The 22,323-nt window shown below is 49.3% G+C and overlaps 1 protein-coding gene across 2 annotated transcripts in view; it reads left to right on the forward strand.

The window, feature by feature from the left end:
• Positions 1 to 22,323, forward strand: part of TMEM132B (transmembrane protein 132B) — a 343,041-nt gene that overhangs the window by 247,262 nt on the left and 73,456 nt on the right. For both annotated transcript variants that reach the window (XM_032876500.1, XM_032876501.1), the window contains exon 4: positions 13,186 to 13,372. In XM_032876500.1, coding sequence (XP_032732391.1) covers positions 13,186 to 13,372 — 187 coding nt within the window. The remainder of the gene's footprint in view (positions 1 to 13,185; positions 13,373 to 22,323) is intronic.

Raw genomic sequence — 22,323 nt, forward strand, 5'->3', positions numbered from 1 at the left:
GCGTCTGGAGGTGGACCACAGGGCTACTGCCCAGTCATGCTCTGCCTCCTGCTCATTACTCCTGCCTTGAGTTTGTGCCAGTGTGTGTGTGTGTATGCACATGTTCAGATGCCTGTGCAAGGGTGCAGGTGTGCATGTGAGTGTGTGTGTGAGTGCACGTGTATAGGACATGTGTACTTGAACATGGCAAGCCTCTTACCACCTTGGAGCCTCTGCCCATGCTGTTCCCCTTATCTGGAACACAGATCCTTGTCCTCCACTGAAACCCCAGCTCTCACATACCTCTTCTCAGAGAGGGCTCCTTTGTTGGCTCTGTCTGACGGTCCCTACCACCTTATTGCATTTTGTCCTCATCTCTGTGTATCTCTGCCACCAGTTCGGGCTAGTTGATCCTGTGAAAACACACCACCCCCAGTCTCAGTGGTTTAAAACAACAGAGGTTCATCTCTCATTCAAGCCATTTTCCCACTGAGGTTCGGCTGGGGGAATCTGACCATCTGTCAAGTGACCCACACAGTGCCTCACCTTGGAGGCTGCTGGTGGCGGTGGCAGGGGGCTGCAGGGCTTGTGCTCTTGCGTGGAAGGGACACATAAAATGTGCTGGTCATGGTTGGTCGCTTGGCTCCACCCAATGTCATGTGAGTCGGAAGCACAGTCCTCCCCTGTGTCCAGAGCACGAGGAGCTGGAAATATCTAGGGAAGGTGGTTAATGACTGCTACACTCACTATTTGATTCTTGCCTCGTTTGTTTTCTTACTAGCTTGTTAATGGTTTCCCTCCAGTAGAGTGTAGAGTCCAGGAGAGCAGGAGCCTCACCTGCCTCATCCACCACCAATCCCCAGTACCAAGGACAGAGGTTGGCATCCAGTAGATGCTCAGATACATTTAACTGATCGTTTGAAGGAATGAGTTACAGTCCAGAACTTAGAGATCCAGACAGAGAGTGTAAGTTGGTGAAACTCTGACAGAGTTAGGAACTAGGCATGGACAATGGCTTCTTTTTATGTCTTCCCAGGCATGCTTACCTTGGTGTTCTGGGACAGTCCCGACTTTAAATGTTTGGCTCCCATTTAGAAGCTCACATATTTCCAATAACATGCTCTCCTTCCGTGTTCAGAAAGTGTGGTCCCAGACTCCTAGCATCTCCCACGAGGGTGAGTCAGCCAGACGGCATCAGAGGAAGCAGACAGATCATTCCCTTGAGACTGAATAGAGTTTTCAAAGAAACTGACTTTGCAGGCTCTGACCTTGAAGGTTCGGAGCTGCAGCAGGGATTTCTCTTTACCCGGATGTCAGGCCCGGGCCCCCACCTGTGCTCAGTCTCCCAGGATGCTCACTCCATGCCCCCGCCCCCGGAGTGGTGCTGGGTGCGCCAAGGGCGTTCTCATGGTGCCACAGGTCAGCTAACCCGACGGCCACCACACCGCCGCAGAGCCCCTCATTAGTGCAGCAGGGCTCCGCCGCCCCAGCAGATGTCACCTTTCCTGCTATTGTTCTAGGCCAATTAACGGTCGCTTTCCTCCAAGGGTCTGACCTGGTGTGGACTCACTTCGGATATCGTCATTATCTGGAGTCATTTTCATTCCTTGAGGACATGCAGCGTGGACACATTTGTGAAGTTGAGATTGATGTGGGGTGAGCGCTGGGCAGGTTTGAGGTGCTGGTACATGTGAACCCCTGTTCCTCCCCCAGCACCTGGACAGGGATGTGTTTCCCTGTCCTGAACCATCTCGTGTGTGCGTCTTATTATAACTGGGTGGATGAACCGCCTTGTGGGGTAAAAAATCCAGCTTTTTACTGCTGTTCCCTATTCTTTCATGACTGATTCCGCTTCAGAATTTCCTCCTCTGGACCAAATCGGTCTCTCCTAGTCAGAGTACAGCAGGACGGGTATAGCCTAGTTCCATGTAAAGAATTTCAGGGGTGCTTGAATAGGTATAATCAGCAAAAGGAGAAGTCAGAGAAGTTACAAGCACATAATCCTCCCTAATTGTGGTTGACTTAAGACTAAGACCTAATTACTATGGAGTAATTGGTCTATAAGAAAGATTTGGAAGCTGTTGTAACTCATACAATGGGCCAAGCAGGGGATGGGATGGGATCATTGGATTTTAATTAATTGGTGACAGGGGAATTCCTGTTTCCTGAAGGAGAGCTCCTCATTTAGGGAGATTTACACACTTTGGGATTATAGGAGCTTGCAAATCACTTCCATTGAATTTCTGCCCAGCTGACATTTATTGAAAAGCCGCCAGGTAAATGGAAGGTTGCAAGAAGTCTAATCTGATTTTTGACCCAAGTGGTGTTCAGAATGTCAATGTATTTGTGGGCTTCTCTTAACTCTACTCAATTTCAAGGTTAATGAGGTTAGAGACTCTATTTGTTTTTTTTTTTTTTTAATGCCCCAGGGTGTCTGTCTGTCTATCTACCTTGTCTTCAATTTTTTTTTTTTTGTTTGTTTCCTTTTGTGGTGTTGAAATAATTCCTGGTGATTTAGAGGTGCATGAACTTTGGAAATGTCCAAGTCCAGGGTAAATATTTTACCGTCTTAGAGAGAGCTGACAATCATTATCATTTGTGGTACTTCTTGGAAAATGGTTCTTGTAGCCCTTACTGATTGTCAACCCATCGTAACCGTGCCTGCCTTTGAAACATTAGCACTGGATGCAAGAAGAATATGTTCTAGAGGTCTGCTCTACAACACTGTTGCCTGGAGGTAGCAGTACTGTATCATGCACTTGAAGTTGTTAAATGTAGATCTCACGTTAAGTGTTCTTACCACAGTGAAAAAAAGCAGCGTTGAAGATTCCCAGTCCAGTGATGGCTGAGGAGTTGTCATCATGTTATGCCCTCACGGTGGACAGCTGTGAACTGGAGATGATGCAGAAACAGCTTTCTAAAGGGTGTAGAGAGTAACCGAGAGAAGCAGACACTCGGGAACAGAGAAGAGCATTGTGGGAATTTCCCACTGTACGACTTAGAGACTGATGGCAGTCCCTGTGCAGGGAAGCCAACTCGCAGACAGTCCAGCCTTTCCCTGAGCTATCACGCAGGACGATGAAGATGCCGTAGGCGAATATGCCCATTGAGAGAGGGAGCGGGAAGTGGGTGGATGGACAGGAGTGACCTCATGCACAAGGATCCTAATGTACGTACACGTGTCCTCATACATGTGCACCCCGAGGTCTCCAGAAATACGGTGTTGAAGCATGGACTCTAAGGTTCACGGCTCTGTCGCTCACTCTTTCATGACATATTTATGGAGGGCCTTCCATGGGCCAGGTACTTTTCTTGGAGGTACTGCAGGAACATAAAGAAAAATCCCTGCCCTCACTGAGTTTACAGTCTAGGAGACAGAAACAGCCCATAGCCAAGGCTAGGAAATAAAATAGAGTAAGTTTGTGGTGGTAACTGCTATGCAGAAAAAGCAGGGGAGGGTGACAGGGATGGCCAGTATGGGAAATGGGTCTTTCCATGGGGTCTCCAAAGAGAACCTTGCTTGGAAGGTGACATCTGAGGCAGGTCCTGAAGTTGAGGGGTACGCGGTACAGATGTCACAGGAAGGAGCAGCCCAGGGAGAAGGGAGGGCCGCAGCAGCTATGCTGCCTGGTGCCGACGGAGCAGCAGGGTCTGGTGGGGCTCGAGCCGTGAGCAAGGGGACAGCAGAATGTCAGGGAGGTAGCAGGTGCCGGGTCGAGGGTTCCGGGCTATGTAGGGCCTGTGGATCTTTGTAAGGACCTGCACTTTTATGGGAACGAGCAGAGAATTCCTCGAGGATTTTGACCAGAAGAGTGGAAAGAGCTGACTTCCGTTTTAACAGGAGAGCTCTGGCTGCTGCTTCGGGCAGTACGGTGGTGGGGACCTGTGTGGAAGGGGTGGACAGGGTTGGGCGGGGAGAAGGCATTATAAAAGTGTATGTTTCCCAGGTAGAACTGGTAGGCTTTCTGGACAGATCGGAGGTGGGCTACCGAGGAAGGAGGGGTTCAGGATGAACGAGGGGTCGGCCTGCATGACTGGAAGGGTGGATGGGGGAGAGCACGTGGTGGGGGGGATGTGAGGGGCGGGATTAGGGCATCAAGTCTGAGATGTCAGATACCCGACTGGAGCTGTCCAATAGGCAGTTGGATGAAAGAGGCTCGAATCTGGGAGAAAAGTCCAAGCGGTAGGTAGGTAGGTAGAACTTCATGATTCTCACACCTTAAAGCCCCACTCCTCCGCCTGCAAGCAGTGAAGTCACCGGGCACTTACAGTCAGATGTCTGTGGCCGTTAAATACCGCTCTCGGTGAACATGGGCATTCCTCTGATGGAGGGCAGCAGGAGGCCCAGCTCGGGCTCGATCTTTGCTCAGTCGGCCACAAAAGCAGCCCTGGTTCCCTAGTTGTTGCCGTCCTGTAACGGAGAGCCTAGCCTAATCCCTGGTGTAGGATGTTGCTCTCGTATCTCAGCAGGGAAAGCACCAGGACCAGGAACAGATTGGTGCTGATTGTGGCTGCCGGCTAGGCCCTGGTGCTCCCGGTGGCCTGCAGGGTGCCCGACTTAGCAATGCCCTTCACGGCCTCCTGGAAGAACCCAGCTAGCCAGCATGCAGAGGGCACGACCCTGGGACCCTGGCCTCATTAGTAGCTGCTCTCACTTGGAGAAGCCAACCAACCCATTAGGCAGGCGAAGACTTCCTATGTAATGAGGCCCTTCCCAGTATAGGTGCACAGCAATCCTGGGCCACGCAGCAGGAGGCAGGTTACTGCTCAGAAGCAGACTCTGAAAAGCAACTAGAATATTCTGTGTGTGATTCTGGTCTTCATGACTGGGCCTGACGCAGAGCTGGGGACACTGTCATCTCTCGGTAATGTGCAGGCCCAGGGAAGTGACTCATTGCACTCAGCGTCTCGTGCATGGACTCTGGAGGTGACCCTAGTCAGTCCTGGGGGCACCCCTCTCCTCCCCGCCTTGTGACCTGCTTCAGCCAGGTTTCGGCCACTCACTGCACCCCTTCTGGGCGCGCAGGCGGATTGCCCTTGCCAGCTGGTCCCCGTGGCTGGATGGTGGCTGGTTCTGTCCTCAACTTCCTGTTGGGGCCTCCGTTGTCAGGGAGGAGAAATGCCAGAGCTCCCCTTCCCTTCGGGTCAGAGAGCAGGGCTCTAGAGGCTAGAACAGAACGCTCAGTGTGTACCGTGTCATGCCTGTTCATGCTCGCAGACACACAACCCTCTCTGGGGGGCCGGTAAGAAAATGAACAATGACTGTTGTTGGCGGAGGGGAGAGGGGCTGGGGGTCTGGAGGCAGCAGGGGAAGGAGGACGTTTCACTGTTGTCTTCTTTGTATTTTTAGAATTTTTAAACCCAGCAATCTATTATTTATTCAAAAATTAACATGTTTTTTAATAATGTTATTAAACCTTATTTATTAAAAAGCAACATTATGGGGGCTCTTGGGTGGCTCAGTTGGTTAAGTGTCCGACTCTTGATTTCGGCTCAAGTCGTGACCTCAGGGTTCTGGGTTTGGACCCCCACTGGGCTCCACGCTGGCTTGGAACCTATTTAAAAAAGTAATAATAAATTAGCAATAGGATTCCCAACTCCGTATTTAGGTGTGGCCGAGAATGTCTTGGGAACGCAGAGGAGAACTAACGGACCCCAAGGCCGGCCCCGTGCACAGGCCAGAGCCCCTGGTGCTCTCTCTCGTGCCGGCTGGCGCGTCTTTGTCTCCCCTCTTTACGGGGACCTAATGGCATTTGATTCCACGAGTCATCTTCTAGAACAAGAGTTGTCCTCAAGGTTGGGCATAGGAAGGAACAGAGGGGCCGACTCGGAGAAGTTCTATCTCGGAAGTCGGTATGAGGGATGGTTTCTGGGTCGGCATTTCCTGGAAAGGTTTTGGGGATGTTGTCAGCAAGATAGAGGGGGAAGAAAAAGATTAATTGTGGCAATTGTCTTAGCTGTCTCCGGGCTTGTCATGGTGACGCTGATAACATCAAATATGCTGCAAGTGAGGGTGAGTGTTGGTGGGAGAAATAGTCCTGGGTTTGGCGGCTGAGAAGGTGGGGGGGGTGGGGGGGCTGCCCAAGTGTTCACTCATTCCCGGGATTTATTGTTCTCAGCTCTGGGAAAATAAGCAAAACTCAGGTCACTCATACCAGCCTGCGAGGGACTCTAAAATATTTAAGAAAGAAGAAGCAGATGGGGAGTGCCCTGGCTGGATGCCAGCAGGAGTGCGGGTTTGAGAGTCAAACAAAAGAAGAAGAAACCAAAGGAGAGAGCGAGAGCGAGAGCGAGAGAGAGAGAGAGAGAGAGTTGAGGATGGCTTTCTATATTTAAATAAATGTTTATTTGTAAACAAAATGTTCCTTGATTAGACAAACGCATGGATAACACTCCCAACACACCTTCATTGTTGTCCCCCAGCTTCTTTTCTTACTACCCGGCTTCATTCTCTTCACATTTTAAAAGAACGAAATACTATATACCCAATCGGAGTCTTTCCGTGCCTCTTGCTCGTTTCATTCTCTCTCTCCTCTGAGGTGGACCTTATCATCATGGTGCACGTTTTCATGGTTTTTAATATAAACTACACAGAGAATGGCTGCCCATGTGCTCACCGTTTTAATACGAAGTATTAGGCCATGCGGATCCTTTTGTGACTTGATTTCTTCCTCCCATTTTTTTTTTAACTTTAGATAACTAAGATATAATTAACACACTATAAAATGCATCCTTCCAAAGTGTACGATCCTGTGGTTTTTTTTAGTAGATTCATCAAATTGTGGAATCCTCCCCACTACCTAATTTCAGGACATTTTCATCACCCCCAAAAGAAGCTCTGTACCCACCGATGGTCGACTCCCACCGGACAGTTGGATTGTTTTCACTTTTTGGCTATTCTGGAAAATGCTACAATGAACATTTGTGTCCAGCTTCTTTGTGGACACTCTGCACTTTTTCTGTGCCAAGCTGGTAATTTTCTAGAAGGTTCTGACATTGCTAGGGAGCGCTCCTCACCCAGTTGAGGTCAGGGTTCACTGCAGAGTCCAGAGTCCTGGCTAGGGGCTGGGTGGCAGGATAATACCACTGCAGGAGGTTGGGGGCGGGGCTGGGGGAAGAGAAATGTTCCCAAGAGGAGGAGGAATCCTGAGAGCGGGAAACAGCTCATCAGGTGTTTACTAGCAGGCCAAAAACAAAACGTGTTTTCTCAGAGATCACGAATGCCTACAGGGACCCGAGGGACACAACACATGGATAACGTGGCCTGTTGGAGAGTTCCAGCCCCAATGGTGGGGACAGCCTTCTGTGGCTCCGGCTGATTGTTGCCACATGGGGGATGTGGGGTAATATCGCCTGGTCTCCCCATCTTCCCGGAGAAGCCAGAAATCCCATTTCTTTGGGGGAGCATATGTGTGGATTCTCTGCATTTAAAAATATTGGCAGCTAGTTCAAATTTCGTAAAAACGCGGTGTTGGGGACAGTTCATAAAGGATGGGTCAGGCCATCGTGAGCCCAGGGGACCGCGCTCTAACCTCTGGGCTTTCTGTTTAGCTTTTCCTAGTCAATCAGAAATGCAATAAAGGAGCCTCGACCCTTGGACTGTCCCCAACTGACACAGTCTCAGAATTTTTTTTCCAAATTCTATATAAAAAATTGATGATGGGAAGTCAGGAAATCAAACCAACAAGGAGAGAATGTTTTGAGTCTGAAAGATTCTAAGTCCCTGCTCGAGACTTCTGGCTGTTAAATATTTTTAGACCTTTGACTGCCAAACACTGCCCAACTCGTCAACCTGAAACACTCTTCCCACAGCAATCTTTGGCAGTGCTGCCTTTGACAAAACAGAAATGAGGAGGGAGTGCCTGGGTTTTATGGAATTGCAGAAGGAGATGATTTATTCATCCCAGATCCTGAGAGCTGGTCATTAGATCAGGATGAAAAGAGCTGCATGACAGGCAGAGTGATGGACTATGGAGCCTCTGCCCCCTTGATGGACCTGATGGGCAGCGATCACTTCTTTCCCCTCTGGGCAGACTGGTGTGGGGGGGCAGTCAGGGAGTGAGAGGCATGTCTGGAGGGGAAAGGGTATGAGGAGGGACCCCAAGCAGTGGGGCTGCAGCAACTGCCTGTCTTACTAGTCTGTTGTTCAAAGATCAGCCTGAGTCCAGCCTCCTCCAGGAAGTCTTCCCTGACTTGCCAGTCTGTCTTCTCCCAACACCTAGTCTCAGAGTTCGCTAAGCACATGTTCCTCTAAGATCTCGTTCCAACTGTTGTTGGATAGTCCTTGATACCAAATGAGGACCAACCACATCCCAGGCAGAGTTCTAAGTGCTGGGGATACAATAACGGGCAAACACATTCGTAGGAATGTGTGTGTGGGGGCGTGTGTGTGTGCACTCGTGCACGCTCATGAGTGGGGGTGGGAACCAACATAACTGATCAATCAGTTAGTTGAAAAATCACTTAGTAGGTGGAAAGGTAAAAGCCACAGGAAACACAGAGCTGGCTAACGGGGTCAGAGCTGTAGGTACGGGGATGGAACTCTAGATAGCGTGGTCTGAAGGGGATTTACTGAGCAGTTGGTGTTTGAGCAAACGCTGAGTGGATGTTCTTTTGCCTTTAGCACCTTGTGCTCATGCTGAATGGTTTGGGATAAGCTTTTCCCACGATTTTTTTTTTTAAAGCTTAAAATAGATTTACTCATTTATTCAACAAACATTTGCTGAGGGTCTGTTTGGCTTCTCGTCATCCTTTGGGTCTCAGCTCAAATGTCATTTCCTACATGGGCAGGCCCCAGACCTTTCATTGTCTCCTGTTGTAATCTATATTCTAGTTTAAAATAAAAATGGACTTTTTATTTAATTTTTTTTGTATTTATTAGTATTTAAATTTTTTTTAATTAAAAAATTTGTTTAGCTTTTTTAAAAAAGAAATTCAATTCTATTTCATTTTAGGACAACATCTTCCACGACCAGGACTTGCCTTCTTTATATACCTGACCAGCAAGACAGGGAACTTATCTGTTTCGTCTACCAATGAATTCTCAGTACCTAATGCATAATATGTGCTTATTAAATGTCACTGCATAAATGAGTGTGCCGGGGACCATGGTGATGTCGTGTTACAATAGGCTTTGGCCTTTGAAGAGTCAGGTTCATGCCACCCAGCAGTCATCTCCGTGGTATTTTGCCCAAAGGAGTTGAAAGCTTATGTCCACCAAGATGTCCTTCAGTAGGTGGGTGATTAAATAAATTGTGGTCCATCCCGACAATGGAAAGTTATTCGGCACTTAAAAGGAATGAGCTGTCGAGCCACGAAACGGCACTTAAAAGGAATGAGCTGTCGAGCCACGAAAAGATGTGGCTAGAAATACCTATTTCTAAGTGAAAGAGGCCAGTCACACATAGGATTCCAGTGATAGGACATTCTGGAAAAGGCAAAATGATGGAGACAGCAAACAGATCAGCGGTTTCCAGGGAGTGGGCAAAGGAGGGATGGATAGGCAGAGCACAGGGGACTTGCCAGAAGATGGTGAGAATTCTCTACAGGACACCACGAGGGTAGATCGAGGTCATCCTGCGTTGGTCCAAGCTCGTCGAATGTACGCCATCGAGACTGAACTGGGAAGTCAGTCATGGATTTTGGGTGGTGGTGATGTCAATGTAGGTTCATCGGTGGTGACAAATGTACCGTCTGGTGGGGAGGCTGATAGTGGGAGGAAGTAGTGGGGAGGGCAGGGGGCTTCTGGGGGTGTCTCTGCACCCTCCCCTCCATTCTGCTGTGAACTTAAAACTTTGTGAAAAAACAAAGTCTTAAAGAAGAGAATGACATTGTGGTAGTGGAGACAGACCTACCTTCTCAGAACAACGAGTATGAACACACTGGCCAGCCAGGCCCAAGAACATGGCTCAGAATTCACGAGCTGGTAACTCCTTGTCTCCCGGAGTGCAGACGGCGGTCCTGGGTCTTTACAGGTGTCTGACGGGCCGCTCAGGTGTGCTCAGTGAATTAAACAAATAGGCACTAAGGCCTACAGTTTGTTGGGTGTGTCAGCTGCCGCAGGCGCCTCCTGGTCCCCACGGAGTGAACAGACTAGAGGGAGGTCGGAGTTCAGCCTTCTTGTGCCCACTGGGAAGAACCAGCCCAACCTCTCCCAGGACCTTTGCTCAATGTGGTCATGAGCCAGTAGGTGCCTTGCTTTTGGTCACTTAAAAACGCAATGCCAGAGAAAAGCTCTTAAGACGGAGATCCCGACAGAGGTCAGCCTTTCTTGCTCCACTTCTAGAGAAGCTCATATGGGGAAGCTTCAGCATCTCAGCCTGGGAGCTCAGAACCATCTAGAGGTTGGTGGGGGTGGTGGGGTAATCATTGATGTAAATGGCACAACTTGCTGGAGAAGAGTTCAAGGTTTTGAACCCTCCCCTCCCCCCTTCTCTTATCTCTCTCTCCCTTCTTCCTCCCCTCCCTCCCCCAGACAGCCATGATTGTCATCATGAGTTATATGCTGAGAAATGTCGGGATGTGGCTCTTGGGGACAAGCTGCTGGTTTGGGTCCCCCATGCCCCTCCCCTGTCTCCATCTCTCCTTCTCCTTCTTGCCAGCATGTCTGAGCTGCAGTCACACTGTGCATTCAAAAGCGGCCTCAGACCCACCTTAGGGGTCCTAGGGTCCCAGGGAAGATGCTCAGCTCTACTAAAGGAGAAGATTCCGTGGGAAACAGGGCTTTGGGAACCAAGTCCTTCTGGGAGGATGCTGAGTGCTCAGCCTTGAGGGGAGCAGCAGCCAACTAGCAATTCCTGCCTGACCCCTCCGAACACACACACACACACACACACACACACACACACACTTCTCCACCCCAGGGAAACATATCTAATGAATATCTCATAGCCACAATACTGATCCAGATTCCTCAAAGGCAGTTGGTAATTAGTAAATTGAGAGGATCGTGAAGCACTTTTCTAAATTTGAAAGGTTTATCCAGGACAGATCAGGAACAGGCAAAGTTAACAATTGTAAACCCATTTCCATAGAAATGGACTTATTAGCAAGCATGCCAGCTGCCTGAAACTAAAAAGACCCCTTTCCTCCGGTTTGAAGGAAATGACTTAAAATAAAAACCTGTACATAAGTGACTCTGAGTTGATCCGTTTGTAGCTGGACTCGGGAAGATTCCTGTAGCTCGTGCAGCTCATGGGCTGGACGGTCAGAGAGGACCAGGAAGGGCCTGCGAAGGGAGGAGGGGGCTGGCCCTTTCACACAGACCCTGCCCCCTCTGCCCTAAGACTGGCTGTTTCTGTAACCCTGAGACCAGAGTGCAGATTTCGCAGGATCAAATCGCTGAGAACACAGAGAGTTATGCTCCTTTTCTTCTCTTGCTGGGGGTCTCACTTTCTTGGCGTTTGCCTTGCTGAGGTCTACCAAGTGCTGAGAACCCAGGAGGTATTAGAAGCAACTCCCAAGTCATGGTTCCAGGGACAGTGCAGACCAAAGAAGAATTGAAGATCTCGTCCGATAGGACCAAGCATCTCTCGTAGGAGACTCAACAGATGGAGAAGTGATGACTTGCTGTGACCAGAGAGGAGACTTCAGGCTCAGAGAGGAAGGAGTGTGGCTAAAGTGAGGGCCTCCGTCCCTAAGACCCTGAAATCCCATCGGCAACTCAGAGTTAGCTCTTAGCCTCCCCTTGCTCTGCCTTCTCACTAGAGATGCCCAGGTAAACTGGGGGCCCCTGGTGGGGGTTCTCCCGTGTGCCCACTGTCCGTCTTCTCACGAAGCGAGGGATCTCTATGCCATACACGCTGTCTTCCCTGTGCAGAACACCGTGACAAATAGATACTTGAGAACAGAGCTCCCATGTCCCAACCCAGCTTAACTGGGACACCCAGCTGTGTCATTTTAATAAATTGTATTTCAAGGTGAATAGCCATTTCTGGCTGCGGGCCACAGTATTGGACAGAGCACTATCAGAGAGTTTCTTAAAACCTTGCCTGCCTGGAAAAGGGTTGGGCATGACCAGTTCTATATGGAGTCTAGTGTAGTTCTGATTTGAGTGGAATTCTGCATCGGGCAGGTCAGTTCTGTCAATACTATCACTATGTCTGACCCTTGCCTCTGCTACCTCTTGGCTGCCTCTAACCATCCAGTTGTGGTTTTCACCCTCTTCTTAAGTCAGCAGGTGGGAGGGGAGCTGTCCATGGTATGACATTTCTGGTGGGCGACCAGCAAGCCCAGGTTTATTTTCAAAACTCTTTCTGCAGACCCTGTCCACACCCTGAAGGCTTCCAAGCCCATTTTGGTCTAGGCAGGCCCACTGACAGTAAAAGAATAGGATGGTTTGTGTGACTCAGGCCTCGGGGAACCATGAATCGGTCACTCTGCTGTCAGATTCCTGGGGTGGGGATAAAGTTAGCATCAGGGGTGATGGAAAAGGCTATAGAACAGGAGTCCTTCACAAATCCTGTGCTGGATAACTCTCTGTTCGGTGACTTCTGCTGCTGGTACAATAGGCTGCCTATAATTTACAACATCCCCGTCAATGACAAGGTGCTCCTGTGTACAAAAATACTGAGAGTGACGCTGGTCTTTTTCATGTTTCTGTGTCCCACCCGCCTTCTTCCCCTCCTCCAAACACATACGCAGTGCTGCCACTCCATGAATTAAGGCAGGGAGATTCTTATGTCTCATCTCATTTCAGGGTCATGAAACAAGGAATTGCTGTACCATCTTATGTGTCGCTCATAGTTACGTAGTGGACAGGGAGTTGTGGAGTCCTTCCCCTGCTTGGTCTCATGATGCTCCCACCAGCCCATGACGTCACCATCCTTCTCCCCAAATCATAAAGCTCTGAGTTTGAGCCACGGGTCCACAGCCATACAGATACACAAATGTGGAATTTGCCAGAGTCCAGGCTGTGCCTCAGGAACGGAGGGAGGCTCAGGGCTCCTTGCTGTGTGCAAACATGGGGGTGGGGAGAGCTGTCTGACCTGTTTACCCAGGGAAAAACAGACGGGTTCCCACTGAGCCCTGCAGTTGGACGCCCACCCACTTGGAGGTGTGGGTCACTGACAGGGCATGAATCAGGCTCTGTCAACACTGTTGTGTTGGGCTTTCGACTGGCAAGGAGGAACATGGCATTCATGCCTTCTTGCTGTTCTACGGGCCCTCAGGTTTTCAACTGCACTTCGACATGTGTTTGTTTTCCAGGGCAAATGGCACCTTCTATGAGATCCTGCAAGTGGACTTTGGGATCGACAACAGCAGTGGCCTAGCCGGGGCGCAGCCCATCACCTGGCAGGTAGAGTACCCGGTGGAGGACGCCATGAGCGAGCTGGCCGTCTCCGAGATCTTCGTCAGCCAGACATCCTTTGTGGGCATCGTCCCTCTAGCAATGGTGAGAAATTTGAGCTACGGCAGAGGGTCACCAAGAGGTTTTCTTGGAGCGCTTCTAATGTTCCAAGAAACATGACGTGTTTTATAACCTGTCATTTTTTTTTTTAATGCACCTGATGAGAACGTTTAAGCAAGGGAAATACACTTGGATTACATTTTATTAGCCTGCTTTCTCTAATGCCTTTTTGGAAACTATTTGGGGTCTGCCGTAAATCTCTTCTCCATTGTGAATATTGGTGAATATTTCCTGGGGGCTCCTGTTCTTTATGGTCTCAATCTGGGCCCCCATCAGGACCAAGTGCTGGGCCGAGTGGAACGCACCAGGCGTCAGAGTGGGGACAGCGCTCTGCACAGCGAGTGAGCAGCTCTGGCCACTTGGCCTCACCGGGCAGTTCCCAGGTAGCGTGGAGCCAGGCAAGCTGAAAAATGTGATAGCCTGAAGCAGCCTTGTTGGGGACTAACCCGCTGAGCCTGCAGAGGGTCCCAGAGTCTGTAAAACCACTTTACGTTTCTGTTCCTGGCCGGGAGATGACCAGATTTTCCCTCTGAGCTTGGTTAAAGCTCCGTTCATGACCAGGCTCAGGGGCCCCATCTCAGAACAGGGTCATACATGAGGTTCCATAGTGTAAAAAGGACAATGCTGGTGAGTCACAGGGATCATCAGTCCCCAGGAGTGCCCCATTCCTAATACCCCTTTCCGCACCGGAAATGTTCAGTGGAACAGGAAATATTCAGCATTGCTTCAGCCTTCCGTCTGGCGACAAAGCATGAGGGTCAGCACCCAGATACTCTAGGGCAATCCGTGGGTATTTCTATTGTCCATACTCCAGTTGGATACCAGGGTTGAGGTCCTTGCAGATGAAACCCTACACCTGCCAATGAAGTCTGCAGTTCTCATATCTGGGTTCTTACGCTTGTCTATGCCCAAAACACACTTTCCCTATGTGTCCCCGTGCCTAGCTCCTTCTCTTCACCTTGACTGTTAAGAGACGCACCCTCCAACCATGTGGGCCAGAACTGGCTCTCTGTCCCCGTCGCCCAGCTCTCCCTGTTCACACCACTGCCCTGTTTCAGCTTCTTATAGATGTTATTGGTGTTGGAGGTGCAGGGCTCACCTTCCATCCCCTTCCTGCAAGGTTGAGATCCGTGAGGGTAGGAGTCCGTCAATTGTGTCCACATCTGTGATCCCGGCACCTAGAACAGTGCTTGAGACAGTTCTGTATGCTGTGAATGAAGGTCAGCGAATGAATGAACCCCTTGCTTTAATCCCAGCTACTGGGCTTATCTAGTTCTCGAAAGTTAGCCTGATAGAGTTTACCCACCTCAGCATCAGTCTCCATTTTGGTTTCGGTGCAGCCACAGTCAGCAGGAAATGGCCCTGTTAAGGGGCAGAGAGAGATGGATGTGGATTTTTTTTTTTTTTAAAGATTTTATTTATTTATTTGACAGAGAGAGATCACAAGTAGGCAGAGAGGCAGGCAGAGAGAGAGGAGGAAGCAGGCTCCCTGCTGAGCAGAGAGCCCGATGTGGGGCTCGATCCCAGGACCCTGGGATCATGACCTGAGCTGAAGGCAGCGGCTTTAACCTGCAGAGCCACCCAGGCGCCCGATGGATGTGGATTTTAAAGCAGAACGAGACTGTTCTGATTCTCCAGATCAACCTCAATCTGGCTGAGGTTGGCTTATGGTTTTATGCTGCGTCCTTACGATGGGGGCTCTGTGCTTAATGGGTGGCTCTCTGTTCTTAGGGATTCCGCAGCCTCCTGTTGCTTCTGAGGATGGAATTCTGAGGGAGAAGGTCACGCCCACCTCTGAAGGGCAGGTGCCAGTTTTGGGAAGAGCAGAAAAGGGGGCTGGAACCGGAGAGGGGCAGAGCCCCGTGGTTGGCCAAGCGCAGCAGCCTGCAGACCAAATCCAGGGTCAGACACAGCCATGACCATTTGTCGTGGGTTGTTTGTGGCTGATTTCATGCTGTTGTGGTGCGCTTAGTGTTTGCAACAGTGTAGCCTTGGCCAAACTTTGGTTTTAGCATTTCGCCGACCCTAAGTCCCCTTCTGAGGAGAGTGCCTGCCAGTGGGGACCATTATTCTGCTGTTACTGGGCTTCAGGGGATGTGCTGGTTGTCCTGTCTCTTGGGATCCCCTTTCCTGATGAGATCTTCATTACAGACACACGGATACTCTTTGCTGATGGTGACGCCCTCTCTCACGATGCTGCCTGAAGACCTAACTCACAGCTCCAGGCTGAGTGGGCTGTCCCTCACAGGGTCAGGGCTCGGAGCTGGGACAGCACAGAATTGGGGTGGGGAGAGAAGGAGACGGTGAAACCCACACAGGAAGGAAGGAAGGGCCTGGCAGAGCAGGGAAAGCAGGCATTCGGAATGTGGTCCTAGATCATGGGTTGGTTTGATGGTCTCTCTGCAAGGGTTGGCACTTCCCTGTGGGGTGTCCCTGTTCTTTTTTTTCCCCTTTAAGATCTAATTGGCTTTATTAAACATTTCGTGAATCAGGCAGTATCTTATTTAGAAAGTAGGGAGGACTTCCAAAGGGCTACAGAAAGGGAGGGCTTCTAAAGGCAGGACAAGAAAGTTATAAACAGAAAAAAGGATTATTTCAGGGGAGGTCACCTTCCATTGCAGACCAAAGGGTCTCAGGTAAATTATCTCCTCTTCCTTTGGGGGATGGAGAGGGCCCATGTGACAAGTTGCCTTATTGGTGCTGATCAGAACATTGCAGACTAACCAGTTAATTCTGTGTTCCTGAGGGAGGCTGACACTTTCAGGAGGCCGGGTGTTGGGCCCTGTTTTGGTGATGTGGTCCTAGCATAAGTGACTCCATTTTGAGCCTGTGGTTTTCTATGTTATGTTATGTTATGTTATGTTATATTATTTAAATTCTATTCTCTTCTATTTTATTCTATTTATCTTTTCAGTGTTCAAAGATTCATTGTTTATGCATCACACCCAGTGCTCCATGCAATCCATGCCCTCCTTAATACCCACCACCAGGTTCACCCAAGCACCCACCCTCCTCCCCTCCAAAACCCTCAGTTTGTTTCTCAGAGTCCACAGTCTGTCAAGGTTTGTCTCCCCCTCTGATTTCCCCCAATTCACTTTTCCTTTCCTTCTCCTAATGTCCTCCGTGTAATTCCTTATGCTCCACAAGTAAGTGAAACCATATGATAAATGACTCTCTCTGCTTGACTTATTTCACTCAGCATAATCTCCTCCAGTCCTTTCCATATTGATGGAAAAGTTCAGTATTCATCCTTTCTGATGGCTGAGTAATATTCCATTGTATATATGGACCACATCTTTATCCATTCATCTGTTGAAGGGCATCTTGGCTCTTTCCACATTTTGGGTATTGTGGCCATTGCTGCTATGAACATTGGGGTACATATGGCCTTTCTTTTCACTACATCTGTATCTTTGGGGTAAATACCCAGTAAATACCCAGTAGTACAATTGCTGGGTCCTAGGGAAGCTCTATTTTTTATTTTTTGAGGAATTTCCACACTGTTTTCCAGAGTGGCTGCACCAACTTGCATTCCCACCAACAGTGTAAGAGGGTTCCCCTTTCTCCACATCCTCTCCAAAACACGTTGTTTCCTGTCTTGTTGATTTTGGCCATTCTAACTGGTGTAAGGTTCTCAGTGTGGTTTTGATTTGAATTTCCCTGATGGCCAATTTATTTACACAGCCTCTTTATTTACGCAGACAGCCTTTCATCCTGGAGGGTAGGGGCCACCAAGGGCCTGGAGCCAGGGAGGCTTCTGTTGTAGCTCCTCCTCAAACCCCCGGAGCTGGGGAGAGGAGACCTGAGGGCCAATGATAATGAACATTTTTTCATGTGTCTGTTAGCCATCTATCTGTATGTCTTCTTTGGAGAAGTATCTGTTCATGTCTTCTGCCCATTTTTTGACATGATTATCTGGTTTTTTGGGTGTTGAGTTTGAGGAGTTCATTATAGATTTTGGATATCAGTTCTTTGTCTATAGTGTCATTTGCAAATATCTTCTCCCATTCCATGGGTTGCCACTTTGTTTGTTGACTCTTTCCTTTCCTGCTCCTGTGTCTTACTGACTGGTGCCTGGGGGTGGAGTGCAATGGATACCAGTGGCGAGCTTGCCTGCATCTGGAGGTTTCTCTGCTGTCCTCCTTCAGTCACCCCCATTCCCTTCCCTCAGGGGCCATCCTGGTGCTTTGCCGCTCAGGGAGGCTGGTTTTATGTGTGTTGTGCATGCGGCATGTCTCTGACCATTTGACGCCGCCCGGTGCTCCCTACCTGGCTGGTGTTTACTCAGGGACAGTTTCTCGAACTGGGCTTTCATTCCTCTTGGCAGGAAGGCGCTGGGGTTGGGTGGTTGAGTGGGTTTGTGTATCACCATCTCTCTTAGATCACTGTGAAGAGTGGCTCTGACATGGCTCCAGAGGACCAGAGCTATTTTGTCAAGTTGGCCATGGGACCGAAGTTGGTAGTTCCTCCTCTTGTAGTCAGTTGTTCTAGATGTTCCCCAGATCCACAGCTGCCAAGGGGAGAATTCTGCCTACCGTGCTTGGCAGGGAGTACCTTCTATGCTTCTTCCTTTTCTCTCTTCCTGCCTTCCCCTTCCCCCTTCCCACTCCTCTCCCTCCTCTTTCCCTTCTTCACCTCCTTTCTTCCTTCTCAGTGGCAACTAACTCTGGCCAGCTTCTGCGTGGAAGATATGACTTGTCCACAGAACATCCACAAATGGGCTTGTTGCTGTATCAGTTGTACCCAGAAACAGAAACCACTTAAGTAGCGAGAACACAGTGATGTAAGCCTGAGCACGCAGCTCAGGAATTAGGACGATGAGCAGGCAGACACAACAGAAGAGTCGGGAACTCTGGCCAGAACCCCACAGGGAATGGATCTGAAGGCCCACAGGCTCTGGTTGATGCCGCTGTCTTGCTGGTTTTGTTGCACAACACAACTCCAATGTCCCCAGTGTGTCCTGTTCATCAGAAGCCCGTGCATTCGGAACACAGCCACACTGAGTCCTGGATCTGCCCAGAATGTTCCACTTGGCTGGTTTCTGGTCTCTTTTCACCTCAAAAGTCCACTTGGAGAGGCCTCTCCTGGCCACTCAGGCCAAATTAGTTCTGTCCTTCTTATACTCTTGTTCCCTTGCTTCTTGTATACCCCACCAGTGTCTGCAGTTCACGCTTATTTACATGATTGTGCATGTCTGTCTCAGTCTGGCTCTGATCATGAGAAATAATTTAAACAGAGAAAGTTTGCTCTAAAGGGTCATTATTCATAATAGAGACTGGAATAATGAGGGATTGCTTAGTAAGAAATGAAGAGAACTCTGAAGAATGTTCGAATGGCAGCCTTCAGGAGCATCCACGGCCCCAGGGCTGAGCTGGGGGCCCCAGGAACAGCACCCCCCACGCCCCTGCCCTGAGATCCAGCTCTTGCTGGACAGGGTGTGGTCCCAGCTCACAGAACATGGAGAACTTGCGGAGGTAGCATGCCAGTGGAACTTCCTGGAATCCTGAAGACTGTTCTTTATAGAAAGATGTCTCATCAGAGGCATCGGTGGCTGCTGGGCAAAGCTGCTGGGTGCAGGGTGCTGTAGGAGCTGGGCATGGGGATGGCTTCCAGTGCTGGAGAAGTCCCAGCATGGGTGCACAGCCTGTAGACAGGGTGCACCAGAATCCCAAGGCAAGCCCTTTCCCTTGGAAACGTCTCTCCAGCACCCCTACAGACAAAGTTCAACACGTCACCTTTTGGCAAAGAAAAGGGCTCGGGTCTATTTACATAGAGCAGGTGATGAGGGCTGAATTTGGAGCTGGGCAGCAGTAGGTTGGAAAGCAGAAACAGGATTGCAAGCTCCTGGATGGGAGGGACCGTGTTTGCTCTGGTCACCGGCGACTCCTTGCATGATGCCGAGTGTACGGTATTTGCTCAACAAATGAATGGATGGTCATATTTACCGTCAGAACCCAAGGCCACTGGCTGGAGCTCTCCTTTGCTGAGTTAATTTCCTTTTGCTGCAGTAACAAATCACTACAAGCTTAATGACTTAAAGCAAAAAGAAATGATCATTTTATAGTCTGGAGGCCCGAGAGTCTGAAATGGGTCTCACTGAGCTGAAATCCACCTGTTAGCATAACTGAATCCTTCCAGAAGCTGAAATGGAGAAGCCACATGTTGCCTTTTCCAGCTCCTAGAGGCCACTCACATCCCTCGGGCCCTGACACCATGTCATTCAAACCTCTGCTTCCGTCATTACATCTCCTCTCTGACCCTCCTGACTCCCGAGTCCCTTAGGAAGGCCCTTGCAATGACATGGGGGCCACTTGGATGTTAGCCAGGAAAATCTCCCCATCTCAAGAATCTTCACTTTCCCTCTTGCCAGGCAAAGTAACATATCCATAGATTCTGGGGATTATGATGTGGACATCCTAGAGGGGCCATTATTTCCCCCCCACCTGCTTTGCACAGGACCCCAGTCTCCCCTTTCTAGTCTTCCTCAGGCTGTTTACTCTTCCCATGATCTGTTCTGTTGCCTGAGGAGCTTTCTGGATCTCAGTGTCATCCCCAGCCAACCCATCCCCTCTGACACCTCCAGGCTCCGAGGACACTGCTCTCCTGGCATCAGGGAAGCCTTCTGCACTGTGCTTTTCCAGAGGATCTCGCGATAGAGACCCCACAGGCATGGTGATCACAAGCCTCTTTATTTACGCAGACAGCCTTTCATCCTGGAGGGTAGGGGCCACCAAGGGCCTGGGGCCAGGGAGGCTTCTGTTGTAGCTCCTCCTCCAACCCCCGGAGCCGGGAAGAGGAGACCTGAGGGCAGAGCCTACCTGGCTTCTCATTCTGCATGTAGCCTCTGAGGGGTCCCCTAACTTCTCTTTGCTATAGTTTCTCATGTGTGAATTCCAAGTAAGAACACTGGTCCTGTCTGTCGCACGGTGGTGTCCTATGGACCAAGTGACCTAGAACAAGTACAAACATGCTTACAACATCCAGGCAAATGTGAAGGTCATGCATGTAGTGGAAAGCACCCCAGGTAGACTGAACCAGATTCAACTGTTATGTAGAATTAACGACCCTCTCTACCTTGTCAGTTTTGTTATCCTGTTCATTTACTTGGGTGATGTACATACTGGGAAAATTTCATTCATTTTCACCTTTAAGGTAGTTGGCAGTAAAACATTTTGGTTAAGAGTACAGCTTGTAGGGTCAACCTGTTTAGACTGAAATTTGAACTTTAGTGTTTACTAGCTCGGTTATCATGGGTCTATCACCTCACTTATCTGAAACTCGGTTTTCTCGTCTGTAAACTGAAGAAATGAGGTTTCTTGTCTTTTAGAGCTTTGTGAGGACTCAATGGGACTGCAGGGAGGGTGTTACTGTGTTGGCCCAGCATCCTGTCAGGACTCAGTCAGATTTAGTCATCATTATTTTCATCATGGCTGCCGTTTTCTCTGGCCATATGCGGGCACATCTGTCACACTTTGGGTGAAGGCCACGCCAGAGTTCAGTCTCAGAGTGGGTGGTGGGTTCTCCTCCTGGAGGAAGCAAAGAGTTTGATTTCACGAGTCAGAGATTGCCAGTGGTCAGAGGTGGGGAGATGAAGACCTGGTATTTGGGGACTCAGCTGTGACAGGGCGAGAGGGGGGAAGACTTGGGATGGGCAGTCAGCTGGAACTCCACCAACCATCTCTTTATCTGTTTGTCCATCCATCAGTCTCACTACACGTTCTGAGGGGGCACCATTACCTGGAAGGCAACCCAGGCTTATGATTCAGAACTTTGCTACCAAGTTGTGTAGCCCTGGGTAACATTGGATACTGTTGGCACCTTTAGGGTAGCGAAGCAGTCTCTACTTCATGAAGGCAAATATGCAGCTTTGGGGTAATGTCTGATAGGACTAGGGAGAGACCCCAGGATTGGAAGCCAGGACAGGGGCTGATCCAGGGAGGAAAACTTGAAAAACAACAGTGGCAGTGGTGATGTACTCATGCATCCGTCTTTCCACCCATCTGTCTGTCCATCTGTCTATCCATCTATCCATCTCCATCCATCCATCTGTCCTTCCACCCATCCATTTTGTTTATCCAACTATCCATCTTTCCATCCATCATTCTGTCCATTCATGTCTGTCCACTCATCCGTCTTTCCATCCTCCCACCCATCTGTCCATATGTTTGAACAGCCATCCATCTTTTCCTTCATCCATCCATCTGTCCATCTGTCCTTCCATCCATCTATTCATTCATCCTACTATATATCTTTCCATCCATCCTTGCATCCAGTTTTCCATCCATCTGTCCATCCATCCATCCATCCATCCATCCATCCATCCATCCATCCATTTGTTCATCTATCCATCTATTCCTTCCTCCCTTCCTTCCAGTCAATTAGTGTATAACAGACATTTATTTAGTATATACTATGTGCTGGCTTTATTATTTTTTGGTACAGGGAGAGGGAGAAAGTGGAGTTGATGGAAATTTTGGAGTTGAAAACCATTTGTGTCTGATAATTCCATTTCCAGCAGAACAGCACAGATGGTCAAAACCTTCAAAAATCCCATCTTAAAAAGGGCAGTTGAAAAAGAGGAGTGTCACAGCTCAGGGTAATAATGATGTTTTCTACATCATCTTTAAAACCTAAAGCTTGGAAATAATCTTTTTGCTGTTCCCTCCATGCCTGGGAAATGCTAAGTCAGTGCCCGTTTCTTTTCTTTATGAAAGCACAGGTTTTCTGCCTTTCCCCTTCCACTGTGTCCCTTCACTCCCCCTCACTTCTCTTTGGTTTTCTGCCCAATTACTGAGCTTTGAGCTTAGAGATTTATTTCCAGGGGTGCTGCGGAGTGCGGGGCAGGAGTCCACTATCCCACTACTGTCTTAAAACTAAAAAGCCCATCTCTGCACGTGCCGGTAAAAACACATTATCTTTCCACAAGGTTGGAATAA

Source organism: Lontra canadensis, unplaced genomic scaffold (assembly GCF_010015895.1).
Source record: "Lontra canadensis isolate GAN:19392208 unplaced genomic scaffold, GSC_riverotter_1.0 scaffold58, whole genome shotgun sequence".
Classification (NCBI taxonomy): Eukaryota; Metazoa; Chordata; class Mammalia; order Carnivora; family Mustelidae; genus Lontra; species Lontra canadensis.